At 32.7% G+C, this 21,649-nt stretch overlaps 1 protein-coding gene across 1 annotated transcript in view; it reads right to left on the bottom strand.

The window, feature by feature from the left end:
* LOC123701284 overlaps positions 1–21,649 on the bottom strand; it is a 112,787-nt gene that overhangs the window by 53,877 nt on the left and 37,261 nt on the right. Inside the window, exons 9-11 of the mRNA XM_045648707.1 lie at positions 14,941–15,072; positions 11,655–12,134; positions 8,563–8,719 (exon numbers count right to left, since the gene is read on the bottom strand). Coding sequence (XP_045504663.1) covers positions 8,563–8,719; positions 11,655–12,134; positions 14,941–15,072 — 769 coding nt within the window. The remainder of the gene's footprint in view (positions 1–8,562; positions 8,720–11,654; positions 12,135–14,940; positions 15,073–21,649) is intronic.

The following is a 21,649-nucleotide window of genomic DNA, read 5'->3' as shown; positions in this document are numbered from 1 at the left end:
CGTTTTTTTACCATCTTTCTATTCTATAGTCGTTGTCCATATAACTTTTTCTGTCGTTATTATTCGATTTTCATTATTAGATTTTCAAGATTTTCATGACACAAGTAGGTACTTAGTATTTTTATGGTATGAACTTCTTTAAGCGGTTTAGTTTACAAAACAGACAGGCAGTGTAGTAGTTACATTATTAATCTCTAGCAATTTGTTTTGGTTTTATTTTCTACTATACCTAAGAAGTGATATCGTATAACAGCCAAATTATATCCATGTTCAGCACACATTATTATTATAATAAAAGTTATAGAACATGACAATTTATTTGAATACCTACGTACATTTCCTTAACATTATTAATAGTGGTACACATCCAGACAACTGAACGACGCGACTAACTGACGTCAAGTGACGTGACGCGTCGCCAATCTGTTGCTGATATACATGATTCACATAAAATAAAAACAAAGATAGCTATTAAAAAAATAAAATATAATAAAAGCTTTGTCACGTACGCTCATACAAATAAATGGTAACATGTCTTGAAATAATTATTTTTAAACAAAAATCTAAACCGCCTACAAATTATTATCAGAACAAGACAAGAATTCACAAAGAATTATCAAAATTTGTTCACCCAGTGGAAAGTTCTCAAGTAGTTTACTATAAGATGTTGAATTGACAAACCTCTTTTATTTGAAGTCGGTTAAAGAGACATTTATTATGTATGTTATTTATGGGTTTTCATAAAATTTAACGAACACCGCTGAATGTAAGTATATATTGTTCTTGCACTCAATATAATTTATTAGACGCCTGCAATTATTTTATTGCCTTATAAACTTATAAATTTACTCCAATCAAAGAGACGTATTGTGAAAGGTACAATTAACGAATAAAATATACGATCAATAAAATTTTATTGAGAACTATTACAAGATTTTAATAAAATTCAATAGGTTGTTAAATCTAAATGCACTCGATTACATTATTTTACTGATATTACAAAAGTGAGCATTTTTACATCGTGAATATAAAAACACAAGTCTTGTTATGCTTTAAATTAAAAAAAATATAATTATTATTATATTTTTTTAATTTAATATATATGACTTATTTTATTCCCATACTTATACTAATTATTATTACTTCCTATAATTATATTCATGTAGGCACGTATTCACTATTTCACGGTTATATTGATTAATGAACTCCAATATTCTTATATTCGGACGCTCCCATATAAAACTTCACCAAATATGAAATTTCACAAAGCACGTAGTACATACAAAATTCAAGTAATCAATTATCTTAAATCGAATGCACGGCAGCATCCACTAATGACTATTTCTCAATATTTTCCACTAATTACTATCAATTAATTAAAATTCGCGAATACGCGAAAGTGTTAATTAAAAAATACACGACCGCCTTGTCATAAATTAATTTTACTGAGCCGATAAAAGGTATTTACCTAAATGAAAATTGTTTTCATATTTTTGTTTCAATTTCGAGATAGCCAACTATTTATCTACTATTGTGTTTAAAGTTGATTTAAAACATATTAATTTCATATCACTATATACTCAGGTTTCAAAGTATGTTGGTTGATTTGGTGTGAACGTATTTTCTTTGTGGGTTTGAATCCTTGCGGAGAATAACACATTAATTCTATACTAGTAGAAAAGGTAGGTAGGATGAAAATTGTAACTTTCGTAATTTTTCAGCGGTTAAATGTGCTTTAGTAGGTATGTTGATTTGTATTAACTTTAAATTTCAAGTTCAAATAAATTTTACTCCAAAGCTTATAAATAATTAACCATAAACCAGCTCATATTATCATAAAGTTTCCCTTAAATCTTCAAGCACAGGTAAAGCAGATTATTTATAATTGTAAAAAAGGCAAAGCCGTCGAGACGCTAGACAACAATAGTCAAACAGTACGATGCGCAGGCGCCGGCGCCTCTAAGCGTGCTTTGTTTTGCGGCACGAATATTGTAAATATACCCTAATCTTATATGGACATTCGACGATAAGACCAGTATGTGTATAATACTGTTTTTTAGGCTTTTAACTTGGAACTCTATTGTTAAAGGGATATCTAGTATAATGCAGGTTTTATTTTACCTGTAGAAGGTGCATAAAAAGTTGCGTATAAATGGTATGCAGAGATAACAGCTTAGTACGCTAATCACAAAACTAAAAAACCTCTGTTGATTTAGGAACTGTAGCAACTGCAAAATCATATGCCATAAATATGTAAAAAAAACGTAACATATTGTCACACACTGTACCTACCATATTTAATACAGATTAAGGTATACGGATATACTTATACCGTTTTTTTATGAACCGGACGTCCGTAAATCAAGTGTTGTCAGATGTGAACCTAAATAAATATCAGAAATATTTATTTTATTATAAAATCCACGGCACCAATATCTCTATTTTTACTGTCTTAACAATAACGCAGATTTGTCCAATGTTGACAAAAATGATTTTGATTATCAAATCTTATTGCAATTTTTTTTCGCTTATTATTTTTTAAGAAATATCATACAATTTAATCCTGCTAAACATCCAAGTAATATATCCAGGATTCATTAAAGATTTTTAAATAATTAACACGTATTTAAATTTTGAAATATATCTCCGTTTATAGTAATCTCAAAATAATAATAAAAATAAATTATCCATCTAGGTATTATGTTTGTGTTTACAAATTGCGTAAATCTCATAATTCGTTCGCGGTCTGCGCGTGAGATAACTTGATTACTTCTGCGGTTACCAGCTAACTGTGAATTTCATCAGCATTAGTGAATGTTCATTTAAAGGTTAGGCTCTGTGTTATTTGAGCAAAGACGTAATTTTGTTTACATATATCTAGCGACTAGCTACTTTCTAGAAGTTGTGCTACGTTTAATAAAGATGATAAGAAATATATCACACGCAATCATGTTTAAATCTGAGACAATTACAAGGGCACGTGCACATACTACGAATATTTTGTGTATATCCCAACGAATATTATGAAAATATAAGTTTGAAAACCGTAAGCATAAGCGCAACATAAAATGCGCAAAAATGTACAGAATTTTAAACAACAGCGCCAAAATACCAAAATCATCGCACCATAAATTATCTTGCACATAAACTGTCAACCTTATATTTCCGAAAATTTCACCTTCAAGTACGCAAAGTATGTACCTATATAAAGTATAAGCTGAATGCCCTTTCGCAGACGCCGGCCAGACGCGCTTGTTAAGTTAGGTCATGATCGCCTTAATTTAAGCTCCTTTCACACTGCAGTTTGTGCTAGGAAATAACTTCTTAAACAGTTCCTCTATATGTACCTACATATTATAAAAACCATTGTTTGTTTCTGCATGACTGTATGAGATACTTACATTGCTTCTGAAAATGTATAGTTTAATAATGAAAATCCTCTATGTTTTACATTATTGCATATTTAGAGTCTAAGCTGTTTTCAAATAGGCAGGCAATGCTCGTGCTCCATCCAATTCTTATTAGTAAGAGACGTTTCCAAAAAGACAAGATTTTTATTGTTTATACCGTGTATCACTGTTTTGCTATACTAAGACTACATAGAACAAGAGACTTATTCTAATTTGTCATATATTATGTAGGTAGATGTAAATGATAAAAAAAACTACGCTTACATATTAAATCTATAATGTGAAAAGTCCCTTAGCTCACGACAATAATAATAATTATCGTTGGCGCCCTAGCCTCGTTTATTTTTAAGTTACGCATTGTTTATGTGCAGAATGCAGATGTATGTCTCATTTCATTTACACAAACATGTTTTGCTTTTTCTATGACGTGGTTTGATACATTCATAATTATAGAGAAGTAGCTCTGTCTGTCTGTCTGTTACTAAGTTTGTCACTCGCGAAATTGTAATCAGATTTGTATAGATTTGATAAAATATAAGCTACTTTAAAATTAACGGTATGATCAGTTTATGATTCTTATCCCTTTTTAAAACATATTGTAGATCTTTAAAAAATCAACTTTAAACACAATAGTAGATAAATAGTTGGCTATCTCGAAATTGAAACAAAAATATGAAAACAATTTTCATTTAGGTAAATACCTTTTATCGGCTCAGTAAAATTAATTTATGACAAGGCGGTCGTGTATTTTTTAATTAACACTTTCGCGTATTCGCGAATTTTAATTAATTGATAGTAATTAGTGGAAAATATTGAGAAATAGTCATTAGTGGATGCTGCCGTGCATTCGATTTAAGATAATTGATTACTTGAATTTTGTATGTACTACGTGCTTTGTGAAATTTCATATTTTAAAGCAATTAAGGCGACTACACCACCGAAACTAGCGCCCCCCCAACATTTTATTTTTTTACTCCTAAACCAGATCAAATTTAAAAAATCTAGCTCGGTACTTTGCTAGTATATTACTTGTAGTATTTTTGGTATTACTTTTCACTATTCTAACTGTTCATTATTCTAGAGAACTTTTGATTACCGCCAAAAGTGGCCACTTTTGGCGGTAATCAAAAGTTCTCCTAATTTACCGAATGCAAAATAATGAAAAGTAATACCAAAAATACTACAAGTAATATACTAGCAAAGTACCGAGCCAGATTTTTTAAATTTGATCTGGTTTAGGAGTAAAAAAATAAAATGTTGGGGGGGCGCTAGTTTCGGTGGTGTAGTCGCCTTAATTGCTTTAAAATATGAAATTTCACAAAGCACGTAGTACATACAAAATTCAAGTAATCAATTATCTTAAATCGAATGCACGGCAGCATCCACTAATGACTATTTCTCAATATTTTCCACTAATTACTATCAATTAATTAAAATTCGCGAATACGCGAAAGTGTTAATTAAAAAATACACGACCGCCTTGTCATAAATTAATTTTACTGAGCCGATAAAAGGTATTTACCTAAATGAAAATTGTTTTCATATTTTTGTTTCAATTTCGAGATAGCCAACTATTTATCTACTATTGTGTTTAAAGTTGATTTTTTAAAGATCTACAATATGTTTTAAAAAGGGATAAGAATCATAAACTGATCATACCGTTAATTTTAAAGTAGCTTATATTTTATCAAATCTATACAAATCTGATTACAATTTCGCGAGTGACAAACTTAGTAACAGACAGACAGACAGAGCTACTTCTCTATAATTATGAATGTATCAAACCACGTCATAGAAAAAGCAAAACATGTTTGTGTAAATGAAATGAGACATACATCTGCATTCTGCACATAAACAATGCGTAACTTAAAAATAAACGAGGCTAGGGCGCCAACGATAATTATTATTATTGTCGTGAGCTAAGGGACTTTTCACATTATAGATTTAATATGTAAGCGTAGTTTTTTTTATCATTTACATCTACCTACATAATATATGACAAATTAGAATAAGTCTCTTGTTCTATGTAGTCTTAGTATAGCAAAACAGTGATACACGGTATAAACAATAAAAATCTTGTCTTTTTGGAAACGTCTCTTACTAATAAGAATTGGATGGAGCACGAGCATTGCCTGCCTATTTGAAAACAGCTTAGACTCTAAATATGCAATAATGTAAAACATAGAGGATTTTCATTATTAAACTATACATTTTCAGAAGCAATGTAAGTATCTCATACAGTCATGCAGAAACAAACAATGGTTTTTATAATATGTAGGTACATATAGAGGAACTGTTTAAGAAGTTATTTCCTAGCACAAACTGCAGTGTGAAAGGAGCTTAAATTAAGGCGATCATGACCTAACTTAACAAGCGCGTCTGGCCGGCGTCTGCGAAAGGGCATTCAGCTTATACTTTATATAGGTACATACTTTGCGTACTTGAAGGTGAAATTTTCGGAAATATAAGGTTGACAGTTTATGTGCAAGATAATTTATGGTGCGATGATTTTGGTATTTTGGCGCTGTTGTTTAAAATTCTGTACATTTTTGCGCATTTTATGTTGCGCTTATGCTTACGGTTTTCAAACTTATATTTTCATAATATTCGTTGGGATATACACAAAATATTCGTAGTATGTGCACGTGCCCTTGTAATTGTCTCAGATTTAAACATGATTGCGTGTGATATATTTCTTATCATCTTTATTAAACGTAGCACAACTTCTAGAAAGTAGCTAGTCGCTAGATATATGTAAACAAAATTACGTCTTTGCTCAAATAACACAGAGCCTAACCTTTAAATGAACATTCACTAATGCTGATGAAATTCACAGTTAGCTGGTAACCGCAGAAGTAATCAAGTTATCTCACGCGCAGACCGCGAACGAATTATGAGATTTACGCAATTTGTAAACACAAACATAATACCTAGATGGATAATTTATTTTTATTATTATTTTGAGATTACTATAAACGGAGATATATTTCAAAATTTAAATACGTGTTAATTATTTAAAAATCTTTAATGAATCCTGGATATATTACTTGGATGTTTAGCAGGATTAAATTGTATGATATTTCTTAAAAAATAATAAGCGAAAAAAAATTGCAATAAGATTTGATAATCAAAATCATTTTTGTCAACATTGGACAAATCTGCGTTATTGTTAAGACAGTAAAAATAGAGATATTGGTGCCGTGGATTTTATAATAAAATAAATATTTCTGATATTTATTTAGGTTCACATCTGACAACACTTGATTTACGGACGTCCGGTTCATAAAAAAACGGTATAAGTATATCCGTATACCTTAATCTGTATTAAATATGGTAGGTACAGTGTGTGACAATATGTTACGTTTTTTTTACATATTTATGGCATATGATTTTGCAGTTGCTACAGTTCCTAAATCAACAGAGGTTTTTTAGTTTTGTGATTAGCGTACTAAGCTGTTATCTCTGCATACCATTTATACGCAACTTTTTATGCACCTTCTACAGGTAAAATAAAACCTGCATTATACTAGATATCCCTTTAACAATAGAGTTCCAAGTTAAAAGCCTAAAAAACAGTATTATACACATACTGGTCTTATCGTCGAATGTCCATATAAGATTAGGGTATATTTACAATATTCGTGCCGCAAAACAAAGCACGCTTAGAGGCGCCGGCGCCTGCGCATCGTACTGTTTGACTATTGTTGTCTAGCGTCTCGACGGCTTTGCCTTTTTTACAATTATAAATAATCTGCTTTACCTGTGCTTGAAGATTTAAGGGAAACTTTATGATAATATGAGCTGGTTTATGGTTAATTATTTATAAGCTTTGGAGTAAAATTTATTTGAACTTGAAATTTAAAGTTAATACAAATCAACATACCTACTAAAGCACATTTAACCGCTGAAAAATTACGAAAGTTACAATTTTCATCCTACCTACCTTTTCTACTAGTATAGAATTAATGTGTTATTCTCCGCAAGGATTCAAACCCACAAAGAAAATACGTTCACACCAAATCAACCAACATACTTTGAAACCTGAGTATATAGTGATATGAAATTAATATGTTTTGATGTGTTTAATGTAATAAATGTGTGGCGCGGTGTTAAGGTGAATGGAGAGATGGCATGAGGAAGTTTGTGGTCGCGACTCTTGGGAAGGTTTAATTAAATTCTAGATATTATGCTACGCGAATTTCAGAGATTTTTGAACATATCTTATTATTGAAATCCTATTTATTTTACGAATGTATGTTAATAGAATTATGGATAGATGTAAACAGCGAATAAGATCTGATCTATCACAATATGGATGTGATATGTACCTATCGCCTATATTAATTTCTTAACTGAATATTTTATGTACGGACACTTACCAATGATATCATAATATAACAACCTAAAAAACTGTGACACAATAAAACATATAGCCGAAGTTTCCATTAAATATTGGTAAATATTTCGAGTATTCCATTGCGCTGTTTGCAGTCTGGCAGCCATTCGCGCGTTGACGCCATATTTGCTATGCTAACAAGGAAATCGGGAAAAATTGAAATTCACCCGTCAGAAATACAGCTATATTTCAATGATACAAGCGGGACGGATCGTTCTTTTGGTGCTTCGTAGTTCCGGTTTATATTTGGTTAGTTTGTTTTAAACTCGCTTAGGTTGACTCTATATAAACCAGGAACAAGTAATATATAGAGAAATGCGATACTGTTTGACTATGCGACTAAAAAACCGAAGCTTGATGATGTTCAGTTAATTCTAAATCCGAATGCAAATTTTTGTAATATAACCTACAAATGAATTTTCTTCTCTTATAGATTATCCATTTAAAAGTTTCGATGTAAGTACATGTATTTCCCGGTAAAATAATCATAACGATATTCGCAGATACCCGCAGTTAAATATTCCGTCGAACAACAATTTGTCAGATTTCAAATAAAACTTTATTAATCTTGTAATATATGATCTTGTAATTGTAATATTTGATTGTAATATATGATCTTGTAATAATGAGCTTCTTAATCTCAAAATATATTATTATATACTTAGTACATAATAAATTAATAACCCTGATATTCCGAGTGAAATAATAACGAAAGATACAAGCCAATAGCATAAAGTTACTAAACCTAGCACTTACCAGCAAAAGGAACGTCGCACACATACTCCTCAACACAGTTGTCAGTGCCGCTGCGATCCGTGGCCCCGCTGGCCACTGACACCGCTGACGTGGCGCGCAACAGATTGATATCCGTCTCAGTCTGGCTGTCTCGCAGCGCTGACCGCCGCTTGTATTCCTGTTGAGAGGTGACCTTTATGTTTTCCGTTGATGGTGTCTACTGTCTATTATATCTTATAAGATTTCTAATAAGATTTCTAATTATTTTTAATAACTATTTTGTTACTACTGAAGATATACAGTTGTAATTTCAAAATTGATGTGTGATATTTTAATACTGTGACGTTTTTAAAACATTAATCTTTTTTTTTTCATAATTTGATAGGATCTAATCACAACAAAATAATGTAATTCTACTCATAGGTAAAAGCAAATCACTCACTGATTTTTAATGACTTATAACTACGCTACCTCATACTTATCAGAACAAAACTACAAATTGACTTTTGATTGATTGATTGAGAGGTATTAGAACAAATTAATACCTAATACATACTCGAATTAAAGTATCGAAAAATAAAATATGTACCTACGTATTGTTTAGCTCCATGTTAGTTTGAATTAATTATTCGACGATTAAATTAAATGATTTTAAGTAATAAGGTATAGGTAATAATATGTAGTTTCTGCTGAATTCTGTTTAAGAACTAAGAGCTGTTGTGTTGATGGGGGAGACAAAAGTTGCTCTTGCCCGCTAGCTCTAAGAATTCTGAAAAAAGGTTTTTATATGCTTATTTAAATACGTGTACATAACATGTACTCTCAAATTACTTGTGAAAAGATAAATGTTACAATAAATAAAAATTTTGTATTCATACTTGGAGCGAATTTACAAAATAACTAATTGATTAGGGGTTAAAATCTTTCTAAGAAGTTTAAGATAAATATATCCTTATACCAGCAACTAATAAAATAAGAAAAGTTACCCACCTTGAATAAAATTCAGCAATACTTAAAATACTAGCCCCTACTATAATTCTCATAGCAATCTTAAGTATATGCAACTTACGTGCTACTTGAAGACTACTTGCACTTTGTATACCGAATACCTGCTTAGTTAATTACTAAAGTCTAAAAAAATTCATTCATGTTAACTTTTACAAGTTGTTATAAATGGTAATTTTTTAACTGCAACCTACTTCAACTCGATAGAAAATTGCAACCAATCAAAAATTTAAATCGTTTTAAAAACAAAATTTATACATCAGATCTCAGCATTTTTCTAATGAACACTATTTATTGACACTAAAGAGACTAAAACGACAGCCCCATCGCCTCAAGGTGCAATTACATCAAAATTCTCATTTTAACCCCACTATGTCAAAATCTTTTAGTGTAAATGGGCTTAAAGCATTTTTTCGTAGTTCTTACGGTGCATTTAGACGATGACTTTACCGTGCAAAACATTCTATGCAATGTTTTATTACTGAACAACATTGAATACAAATTTTCGTTTACACTAAAAGATCACGAAAGTATGCTCTTGTTCTAGCTCTAGCACTATGTTCGTTTGATGTAAATTTACCATAACAAATAAATTGTCGATTATGGCCATCATAGCTAGAAACTTAAGAAACCCTGTGAATTTAGTTGTGTGGTTATAAATCTTTTTCTCTGGAGGTAAGAGTTAAAAAGATTTGTTGTTTATTGTTATTGCTTTTTAGTCACTTCCATATTTTCTATATGTAATAATAATAATAGTTGTCTTTATAACGTAATTTAACTGTATAAGTTATAAATTATTTGTGTTAGCCATATTGTTATAAAATAAATTACGCCTTTTATAAATCACCTGCGCCTTAAGAATGAATTCAGTGGTGTTGCGTTTAAAATTCCATGAGGCGTTTCAAATCAACGAAGTTACCTAATAAGAGCAAAAATAAACAAGAAAATTTTTCTTAGTCTACGTTATTCACTTATTATTAAATAAAAATAAAGTCTCACTTATAGTAATTAATGCATAAAATAATAAAAAAGACAAGAAAAGAAACAAAATAAAGAAATCATAAAAATTTATTGTCATAAACTAAATAAAATCGAAAATAATACATCATAAGCCTTAACATAGGTAACATAAAATACAATAAACCTTACAATTACCAAATTAAATAGCCGCTTTTGTTAATTTGTCTTATTCAATGTTATATATCAAAATATTATAATTACATATATCACTTCGATAATACTATATGTAGCTGAATATATTTCGTTTATATGCTATTGTAGTGGTATAAAAAAATAAAATAAATGCATGTCTTGAAAAAATGCTCAATCTATAAAAAAAATTACTATTGTTTTGTAAAAAGCTTCTACATCTAAATAGCACCTTAAGGAATACTTGTTAGCGATAAAACAATACAACTTACTTTTAATATTTACATTTTCAGCACCAATTCTAAATTAAGACCATCTTTTTTTAATCTAAAAACATGTGAATTTCAGTAATGTCACTATCATTTTTATTTGTAAGTAATTTGAACGTTACGCATATTTAAATCACATACATTTCACTCTTTTCTATTATTTTATTACGAAATACAATAAAATACATCTTAACAATAAAATATCACGGATCTGTTACATCGCCTTGCGATTTTTTCCTAATTCTTATTTCTTCTACAACCTCCATTATTAGCTGAAATGTTGGAAAAAAACAATTAAAAGTGCAAAAAATAAATAAAATGCGCATGCGGTTGTTCTTAGAATTATGTTTATGATGAATTTTAAATTTAAATGTAAATATGTTTAATTTTAGTGTGGTTTACGGCGACCTTGTGATTAATAACATTTGTGATGCTACAATAAAATAACTTTATTAAACAACATTATAAGACATAAGTTTTCGCCATTTTTTCGTAAACAAAACATACAATTTCTGACCTAAACATAATTGAAGTCACAAATAATTCGATCGTCCTTCCAAATATAGGTTAACGTAACCGCATCAATAAACTGTATAGTACAGTGACATCATACATGCATTACACCTACTAGCATCCTAAGTGCATGAAATTACAACTACCCACATTAAACTACATCTATTCAGGACTAACCTGACTCAACGGCCGTATCCTTTCATGTATACTTCTCTCTGCCTGTTTCGCTGAGGGAGGCGGGTGGTCGGGAGTGGGGGGTTGTTCATAATGTGATGGTGATAAGGGAATTTCGATCTTAGGCCCATCGTAATACCGCTCACAATCGCTCGGACTGTTCATGGATTGGTCATCGAGAAGACTCTCTAGAGACGATCTTTCTTGGTTCGAGTATTTTCTCACTCTTTCTATAGCCACATCGTCGTGTTGTGGACCGAAATTGTTTCTTCTCAGTTTCCGTCTTGGATTCTGCTCTTTGATGACTACGTTTTCGTACATAGCTGTTATGGCGACGGGCTGTGAGCGGTTCTTCAGGCTAGTCCTGGGGTTTGGCACTGGTATGGCTCTAGGGGAATTGTGTTCCTCGTAATCCATGTAGGATAGTTTACCGTCAACGTATTGGTCGACCGAGCGACCGTGCTTGAGGTAGTGTTTTGAACCCTGCAACAATGAGAAAGGTAGTTCTGAATTACCTAAATATATTCCTAATCATTAATAGATCTTTGTAGTTTAATACAATTATTCAATATTCTATACTACAATGTAGGTAATCTATGGATAAATTGTGCTAATAAACGGAGACCATTCATATAAATATACAACGGGCAATCCTACACATGCTGTTAAATCTTTTTTCCGAACCATTAATTTATGACTAATACACAACGCAGTAAACTGTTTCAAAGTCTGTAATAACATGGATTACGGAATAATGAACAACATTGTCTTCAACCTTGCTGTTGCAATCATTGGCAGCGAATATGTAAACGTTTAAAATAATTATTCTAACAATGATGTAATCGATGCGAACGTTACAGAATTAAGAGGAATGGAAAATGCCAATACAGATTATCCTAAATTTTAGAAGCTGGGTACTTTATTATTTGACCTTTAATCTTGTTTAGATAGAGATCATGAAAGCTTTCAAAACAAATTAGGTTATCGTTTGCGTAGACAAGGCAAAATTACATGAAATAAAATATCGTTCTTTTAAATAATCTGAATCAATGGTCAAACAAATTCCTAATAATTTGAGACTGAAAGACTCGTAGGAATAAAATATACCTCTGGAAAAAGCTCGTTCTGATACTGCTACTAAATCAATATTATTATTTTGTAGCACAACTATTTTTGGGTGAAGAGTATTCACTATATACAGCATGCCAATGAAGCGTAGTTTTACTTTCCAATGTATTCTTATTTTAAACAGCATACAGTCAACATTGCAAGATAGAATCATTTTTGACTTATTTTACTACTTGCTAGCTAATGTACAGTGCACCTATGCATGATCTAATATAATCCACAAACGAAGAACACCCGAAGCACAGCTTAAAAAAAATCATGTCCAAAATACTTTAGTTTTTTATTCTATTCTACCTCCACACTATCAACTTATACTTAAGTGCATCTATTCTCAACCACTACGTATCTAATTATCATCATAATCTTACCTTTATTATGTAAATTCTTAAAACGAATTATTATTCTATCTAAAATCTACATCATCCATGTCCTTTACCACTACGTACCTGACAGCCGTCATCTACATAATATGACCGCCATCTTCTACATCTGACCGCCGTCATCTACACCTTACCTGTACATCGTCCAAGTCATTTGGCTCCTAATATAAGACCTGTCTCAGGATGACCCAAAATAGCTCAGGAGCTATTCTATTCCTCCACATTACCAACTATTAACTAAAGTGCATCTCCAACCATATCTCACCAGTAATGTATAAAATTCTTAAATTGAATTATTTCTACATTCGACCACCGTCATCTACAGATGTAGACAGCCGTCATCTACATCTGACATCCGTCATCTACCTCTGACCGCAGTCATCTACTTCTCACAGCCGACATATACATCTGGCATCCATCATCAACTTCTGACAGCCGTCATATACATCTGACAGCTGTCATAAACGTCTGACAGCCGTCATAAATATCTGACAGCTGTCAAAAACGTCTGACGGCCGTCATAAACATCTGACAGCCGTCATAAACGTTTGACGGCCAACACAAATATCTGACAGCCATCATAAACATCTGCCAACCGTCATAAATATCTGACAGTCATCATAAATATCTGAACGCCGTAATAAATATCTGACAGCCGTCATGTACATCAGATAGCAGTCATAAATATCTGACAAACGTCATATACATCCGACGAACGTCATAAACATCTGACAGCCGTCATGTACATCTGACAGCCGTCATAAATATCTGACAGCCGCCATAAACATCTGACAGCCGTCATAAAAATCAGACAGCCGTCATAAATATCTGACAGCCGTCACATACATCTGACATCCGTCATCTACCTCTGACAACCGTCATCTACATCTGACAGCCGCCATAAACATCTGACAGCCGTCATAAACATCTGACAGCCATCATAAACGTCTGACAGCCGTCTTGTACTTCTGACAGCCGTCATAAACATTTGACAGCCGTCATAAACATCTGACGGCCGTCATAAACATCTGACAGCCATCATAAACGTCTGACGGCCGTCATAAACATCTGACAGCCGTCATAAACATCTGACGGCCGTCATAAACATTTGACAGCCGTCATAAACATCTGACGGCCGTCATAAATATCTGACAGCCGTCTTGTACTTCTGACAGCCGTCATCTACATCTGACAGCCGCCATAAAAATCTGACAGCCGTCATAAACGTCTGACGGCCGCCATAAATATCTGACAGCCGTCATAAATATCTGACGGTCGTCATAAACGTCTGACAGCCGTCATAAACGTCTGACGGCCGTCATAAACATCTGACAACTGTCATAAATATCTGACAGCCGTCATAAATATCTGACAGCCGTCATCTTCCTCTGACAACCGTCATCTACATCTGACGGCCGTCATAAACATCTGGCATCCGTCATCTACTTCTCACAGCCGACATATACATCTGGCATCCGTCATCTACTTCTCACAGCCGATATACATCTGGCATCCGTCATCTTCATCTGACAGTTGTCATCTATACCTCACCTGTATATCGTCCTAGTCATCTTGGATCCTTATATGAGACCTATCTCAGGATTACCCAAAATAGCTCAGGAGCTATTCTATTCCTTCACATTACCAACAATTAACTAAGTGTATTATATCTACATTTGACCACCGTCATCTACATCTGACAGCCGTCATCTACATCTGACAGCCGTCATCTACATCTTACAGCCGACATCTACATCTGACAGCCGTCATCTACACCTCACCTGTATATCGTCCAAGTCATCTTGACTCCTAGCATGAGACCTGAGCTCATAGCTGTAACCGGAAGAAGGTGAGTTGGCATGGGTGGGGGACACTGAGAGGTTCCTCCTGGGAGGCTTCTTGGGAGGGGTGGGCTGTCGAAACAGAGTCTCAGCTTTATGTCCGAGAGTTAAGTACTTATAGTATACACATAATATGCTATGATAATGTATTTACATGTGAGATTATTGTTTTGAGTGAGTATTAAAAGAAAATAACCCATGACCTGTTGCAATACAAAAGTACGATAATTACTATACAGGGTGTCCCAAAAAGTAGTGATGAACGAAAGCTAGGAGGTAGAGGGACAAGAGGGCTATCCGAATCACCCCCATGTATGTTATGCGATTTTTCGTATTTTCGGAGTTATAACGTTTTTTTTCAATTTTTCACCTATCGCCGAGTACGATGATATTTTCACTCATGGTGATGTCAATTATTGCGCTAGATGCTTGATTTTTTTTTTGTTTGCTAAGCTGAAAGATAGGCTAATTCAATATGGTAACATTTACTATCGTTAGATCTTCGAATGGAATAAAAAAAAAGAATTAAATGCCAAGAAAGGTAAAATTACCCAGTATGTCTACAACTTCAAGGGCCCATAAAAAAATAAAATCACATAAAAAATGTTTTCCATTTGGCTTTTAAAAATTTGCTCTATCTATTTAGATTTCACATTTAGATTTCTATTTTTCGATTGAAGCCTTCTGAATAATAAAATGAAATTTTCAGGGTAGCTACCTGATAGATAGAACAAGTTTTTAAAAGCCAAATGGAAAACTTTTTTCATGTGATTTTATTTTTTTATGGGCCCTTGAAGTTATGAACATACTGGGTAATTTTATCTTTCTTGGCATTTAATCCTTTTTTTTATTTCATTAGAAGATCTAAAGATAGTAAATGTTACCATACTGAATTGGACTATCTTTCAGCTTAGCACACAAAAAAAATCAAGCATCTAGCGCAATAATTCACGTCACCATAAATAAAAATCTCATCGTACTCAGCGATGGATGAAAAATTGAAAAAAATGTAATAACTCCGAAAATACGAAAAATCGCATAACACACATAGGGGTGATTCGGATAGCCCTCTAAGTCATCTACCTCCCAGCTTCCGTTCATCACTACTTTTTGGGACACCCTGTATAAAACGTTTTACTGGGCATACAAATACTATTAAATCATTTCAACAAAAGTAATGGCTTTCCTTAACTATTACTTGAAAATTAGTATCTAGATTTAAATGTTCCAATTCATTTAAATTAAGTTTAAATTAATAGTTCTTAGCATTGTTAGATTCAACTACGTAATTTTATTACCCGTCGTGTACGCTTCAGTAGGATTCTAGGAAATGATGGCTTGGAAACGAGATACATCCCTACGCTGAAATTGTCGGTAATTTACGAGAATGTCATCATCTATTTATAAGGGATCTTATTGTCGTCGCTCGAAGATAAGTGCCCGCAATTGCGTAATTGTGAAATTGAACGATCACGGAACTCGGCGTTGGCGTAAAGTTCAAAGTTTAAACTTTCCAGTGAAAATAACATATGCTTGTGTTTTGTGTCTTTTATAAAGATGACATTGTTGTGCTATGAATTGAATTCATTACATCAAAACTACCATTCATTCCGGTTACTCTTTTACTTTTTAAAGACATAAAACTTCCAAACAGAGCAATGCATATGTAACAATTTCGTAAGCTTAAAATTTTAAAATGATATAGATTTACACTCAAGCATTGATACTGATTAAATACGACTTATTACTGGAATGCCCTCAAAACTTGGTACTAAATCGAACTGAAATCCATGATTCACTAGCTGTCCCGGCGAACTTTGTACCGTCCTGTCAATGAATGTTATGTTACCTTTTAGCTGAACTAATTTAGGCTTTGATGAACGCAATACAAAATAAATATTATATATACAGGGTTACAGGAAAAGTCGATGTAGATCCGTTAAGGGCATGTAGTACACATCATTTCTGAATGATTTCACTATGTAACCTCCCATCCTAAACTTAACCGTTTTCGAGATATTCGAGTTTTAATTTTTTTTATGAAAATGCCCAATTTTTCGGCTATTCAATTGAATATTTTGAATTTTTTTGATTCTTATGATTATTTTTTTGGTTTTTTACATGAAGAATGAGATGCTTAATTACCTCAATGACTAAAATTGCACGTAAGTTAACTAAATAGGTCATTGTAGACGATCGAAACTTAAGAAAATAAGTACAAATTATAAAAAAATATTTTTCTTTTCTGGATATCTCAAAAAATTATTATGGCACTTGCTCTGCAGATATGCTTAAAAACATCTACATTTTATCAGCTATCCAACGAAGTATAACACTCTAGGGTATTTATTAACCTCAAAGGTGAAACTTAGTTTCTAAGGCTACATGGCAGTCAGAATAAATAGCCCTTATTTAATCTAATTAATTTGACTTAAGTTCAGCATCATCATTTCGGCATACTGGCTTCCACTATTGAACATAGGCCTCCCTCGGCTAGGTACAACCTTCATGCATCCATCGATATCCCGCTATCCTGACCTAGGAGATCATTCAGTTTTATAGCATTTTTTTTGTTCACATCGTCGATCGTACAAATAATGACCGTACGCCAACTATTACTTGAGCGTAAGTGACTAGTTACTGTTTGGAAAATAACGTAATCGGTGCGTTGTTAACGTTAGTTGGCATACAAAGTCACTCACGCTCAACTCATAGTTGGCGTACAGATCGTCGGTGATTGTAGTAAGCTAAATGAAACAATAAATCAGTTAGTAAAATAACATTCATTCACCTAATGTTTTTGAATAAAATTTTATAGTTCATGTTCTACGTGTCCACCTCTTTCGCACACATTTTCTCATTCTTTCACGTAGTCCACTTTTCACTACACCATGTGGTTAATGTTCTTCTTATGTCGTTAGCAGCATTTCAACAGCACACAAGCAGCATCCTTTCTTTGAGAACTTCCACTAACGATATGGGGTTGGGCTCACTGTAAACGAGGCTCTTTATGTGCCCCCATACATAAAAATCAATGGGGGTCAGGTCGGTACATCTGGGTGGCCAGGGTAAAGGCCCACCTCGTCCAATCCATTTGTTAGGATAGTTAGTGTCCAACCATTCCCTAACGCTGCCGCTTCCCTAACGAGCAGGGCAGCCATCATGTTGAAACCACAGGTCCCGCAGTAATTGTAATGGGAGATCATTAGTAGGTCACCTAAGTCACACACATACGTCGTGTGGGAATCCGAAAGCACAATAATTCGCATCTACCATGGACGAATCGCCTGAGCAGACTAAAATGGATGGCAAGCAAACAAACGACCAAATACAAAACAATGGGCATGTTGTATCCCCAAATTTGTTTTTGCACATTATTTTTCTCACTCTCATCTGCATAAATCGTAAGTTGTCTCGCTCACACGCACCGGATTAACTTGAAGGACAATAGCCGAGGGACCCGTTAGACCTACTATCTGAACCTTTTCAACTATGTTTTTTTCTATGATTTTAAATACAAACCTAGAGTGTTATACCTCGTTGGATAGCTGATAAAATGGTGATGTTTTTAAGCACATCTGCAGAGCAAGTGCCATAATAATTTTTTGAGATATCCAGAAAAGAAAAATATTTTTTTTATAATTTGTACTTATTTTCTTAAGTTTCGATCGTCTACAATGACCTACTTAGTTAACTTACGTGCAATTTTAGTCATTGAGGTAATTAAGCATCTCATTCTTCATGTAAAAAACCAAAAAAATAATCATAAGAATCAAAAAAAATTCAAAATATTCAATTGAATAGCCGAAAAATTGGGCATTTTCATAAAAAAAATTAAAACTCGAATATCTCGAAAACGGTTAAGTTTAGGATGGGAGGTTACATAGTGAAATCATTCAGAAATGATGTGTACTACATGCCCTTAACGGATCTACATCGACTTTTCCTGTAACCCTGTATATACAAAATAAATATTTATACTATTTATCTTCGTTAAATTTAAGTATATTACCGAAATATAGGGTTTTTCTTGTATAGTAAACGTATACACACATAATGGAAGAGGATTTCAAAATCTTTCGTCATGCCTATTGTCAGAATTTTTACATTTTTATAGAATTTCTTTAATTAAGCGAACTAACCTCCTTGGTTAGTTTCCTCACCAAAAATACCTTATCAATTTCTGAAAACACGCGTAAACACAAATATTTGAGGAATTTTTATGTATCTGCTTTTATTGTACTTTTTAATAATTGATTTAAAAAAAAATACAAACAATATGTATTTATTCACCCTTTTTACTTTTTAATTATTTTACACATAATACATTTTTGAACGCATGAATGTCAAACATTATTTTCCGTATTTGATAGGATTGACAACTAATGATTGACATGTACGAAAATCAAAATTTTTGGGAAATATTTATTCGTCTAGTTTTTGTTGTTTTTATATTTATTCTGCTATTCTGGACGGAGACAAATCCAACAAATCTAAAACCATGAAAATTGGTTCAGCAGATCTCGAGTTATAAGTGTTGGAACATACACGACTTTCTTTTATATATATAGATTATAGCCATTCAATATAATCGCTATTGTCTTACATATGGACCAATCTCTATAGCCACAAGCGGAGCGGGTAATTGAATCTCAGTCCGCGGATGAGATCTAAATTGGAAGCAGGCGGACACTGAATGGACAATTTTCTCCATAAAAGCCTATTAACTGTGGATATCCTTTCATGCCTAGTTAATACGGATTGTGCGTAATTGAGTTTGTCTTCTAGTGGTATTTATATACGTTTTATTATTTATCTATGATATTATTTAGAATTTGTCAAGTCATGTCTCGTGGCATGGTGAAACTTTCGCGTTTTTCTCAATTAACCTCCTGTATCTTGATCGAATTGGCAAATCTTTTTTTATCAGTTCTAACCTGTAACGCTCACGTCATGAACTTAAATACTTTCTATGCAAAGTAAAAGAGCAGTTTATATTGTGAAAATCATACCTATAACCTTCAAATAATAATATCAAATGGTAACATCATGCGTACCATTTAAGACTCAATTTCCAGATAATTACATCACAATATCACGAACATTTCTTGGTACAATACATCAGATATCCATCTTTATTTAAACGCTATCATCCCGCATCCTCTGTTCTGCTGTATCGACAATTGACGGTGTATAACTTACTAATCAATTTTGATCTACATTGCTTGTTACATTACCAACAAACGATGGAAGCTGAATAACTTATCTAACATAACCAGCAATGTATTCCAATTTCGTTGAATCATATTGAGTTTTAGTCAATTTGTGAACTTTTAAACATGGCTGGATGTTGGCGCCATATTAATGCCCTCATCGCGGCCGTGACGGCGCGGGCGCATCCAATTTATATTGAGTCCTTTGAAGTACTTTTGTGCTGTATTCGCGGAACTATTCCCTTTTGTGCTTGTTATTATGTTACAAAATTGATGTTCTTGTGAATTGAATAAATGTTACGACATCTTATTTTGAAATGGATAGAAGTGTTCTGGGCTATTAATGATGTCCGATCAGAAATAATAAATTCCGAAATATGTAAACAAAATCCGTATGATAGTCTCTTAAAATAGTTGAGAGACAATAAGTGGTGCATTTTTTTATTATTTTATTAGTTTACTTAAAATATTTAGAAAATTAAAATTAATAATTATGAAATCTACCTATGTACATATATAACTAACATCTATTAACGGAATTCCTTTTTATTGGCGTATTGTTCTATTATTATGTAATTATTGTATGAATAGCTGTAAGGAATCAGAAATAAATAAATAAATAAATAAATAAATAATAAATCTGTAGAAGGGTCAATTCTGTACATTGAAAATATTGAAAAAGTAAATAGCAGAGGGTGTTACTGGATCGATACCAAACCCAAATATGTAATTAAAAAAGTTTTTGTCTGTCTGTATGTGAAGATATCACGTGAAAACTAACGGTTTAATTTCGATGAAACTTGGTATAATTATACCTTATTGTCCTGGGCGTAAAATAGGATACTTTTTATCCTGGAAAAATACGTAAAAAAAATTAATCTTAATTTTTCAGTTTTATCCATAGACGTTGTTCTGTAGAACCGCGAACACACGTTGCGTATTATTATAGGCCTAGCCGTATTTGGGTCCAATAGATATTTATAGATGTCATTGTCAGAGTTACTCAAAATGGAGAAATAAACCATCCACTCGAAGACCGACATCCGCGCGGACGGAGTCGCGGGCGGAAGCTAGTGTTAAATATAGCTAATCTTCTTTTTGAAATGTTTATCCATATAAATTTAAGATATTTTAAACATGATCTATCACAGAACTCATATTTTCTGAAATACTACAACCCAGTAACCCACATAGTAATAATATTAACGCATTCTAAAGATAATTCGCGTCTGGTTCGATACATCACATGTCCATGTGATGTAACATGCTATTAATTTGTTATAACTGTTGTACTTTAGATAGTAAGTAGTTTATAGACGACTTCCTTTAATATTCAGTGTAACTGTTTCGAATTAGGAACACTTTAAAACTCTTCATCATAATTAATACATTTTTGACAATTTTTTACATTCTGTTCAGATAGATGCGGAAAATAG

The sequence above is a fragment of the Colias croceus genome, chromosome 21, assembly GCF_905220415.1.
Source record: "Colias croceus chromosome 21, ilColCroc2.1".
Lineage (NCBI taxonomy): Eukaryota > Metazoa > Arthropoda > Insecta > Lepidoptera > Pieridae > Colias > Colias croceus.
Note: the sequence above shows the minus strand (reverse complement) of the source record. Positions and strands in the feature narration are given on the sequence as shown.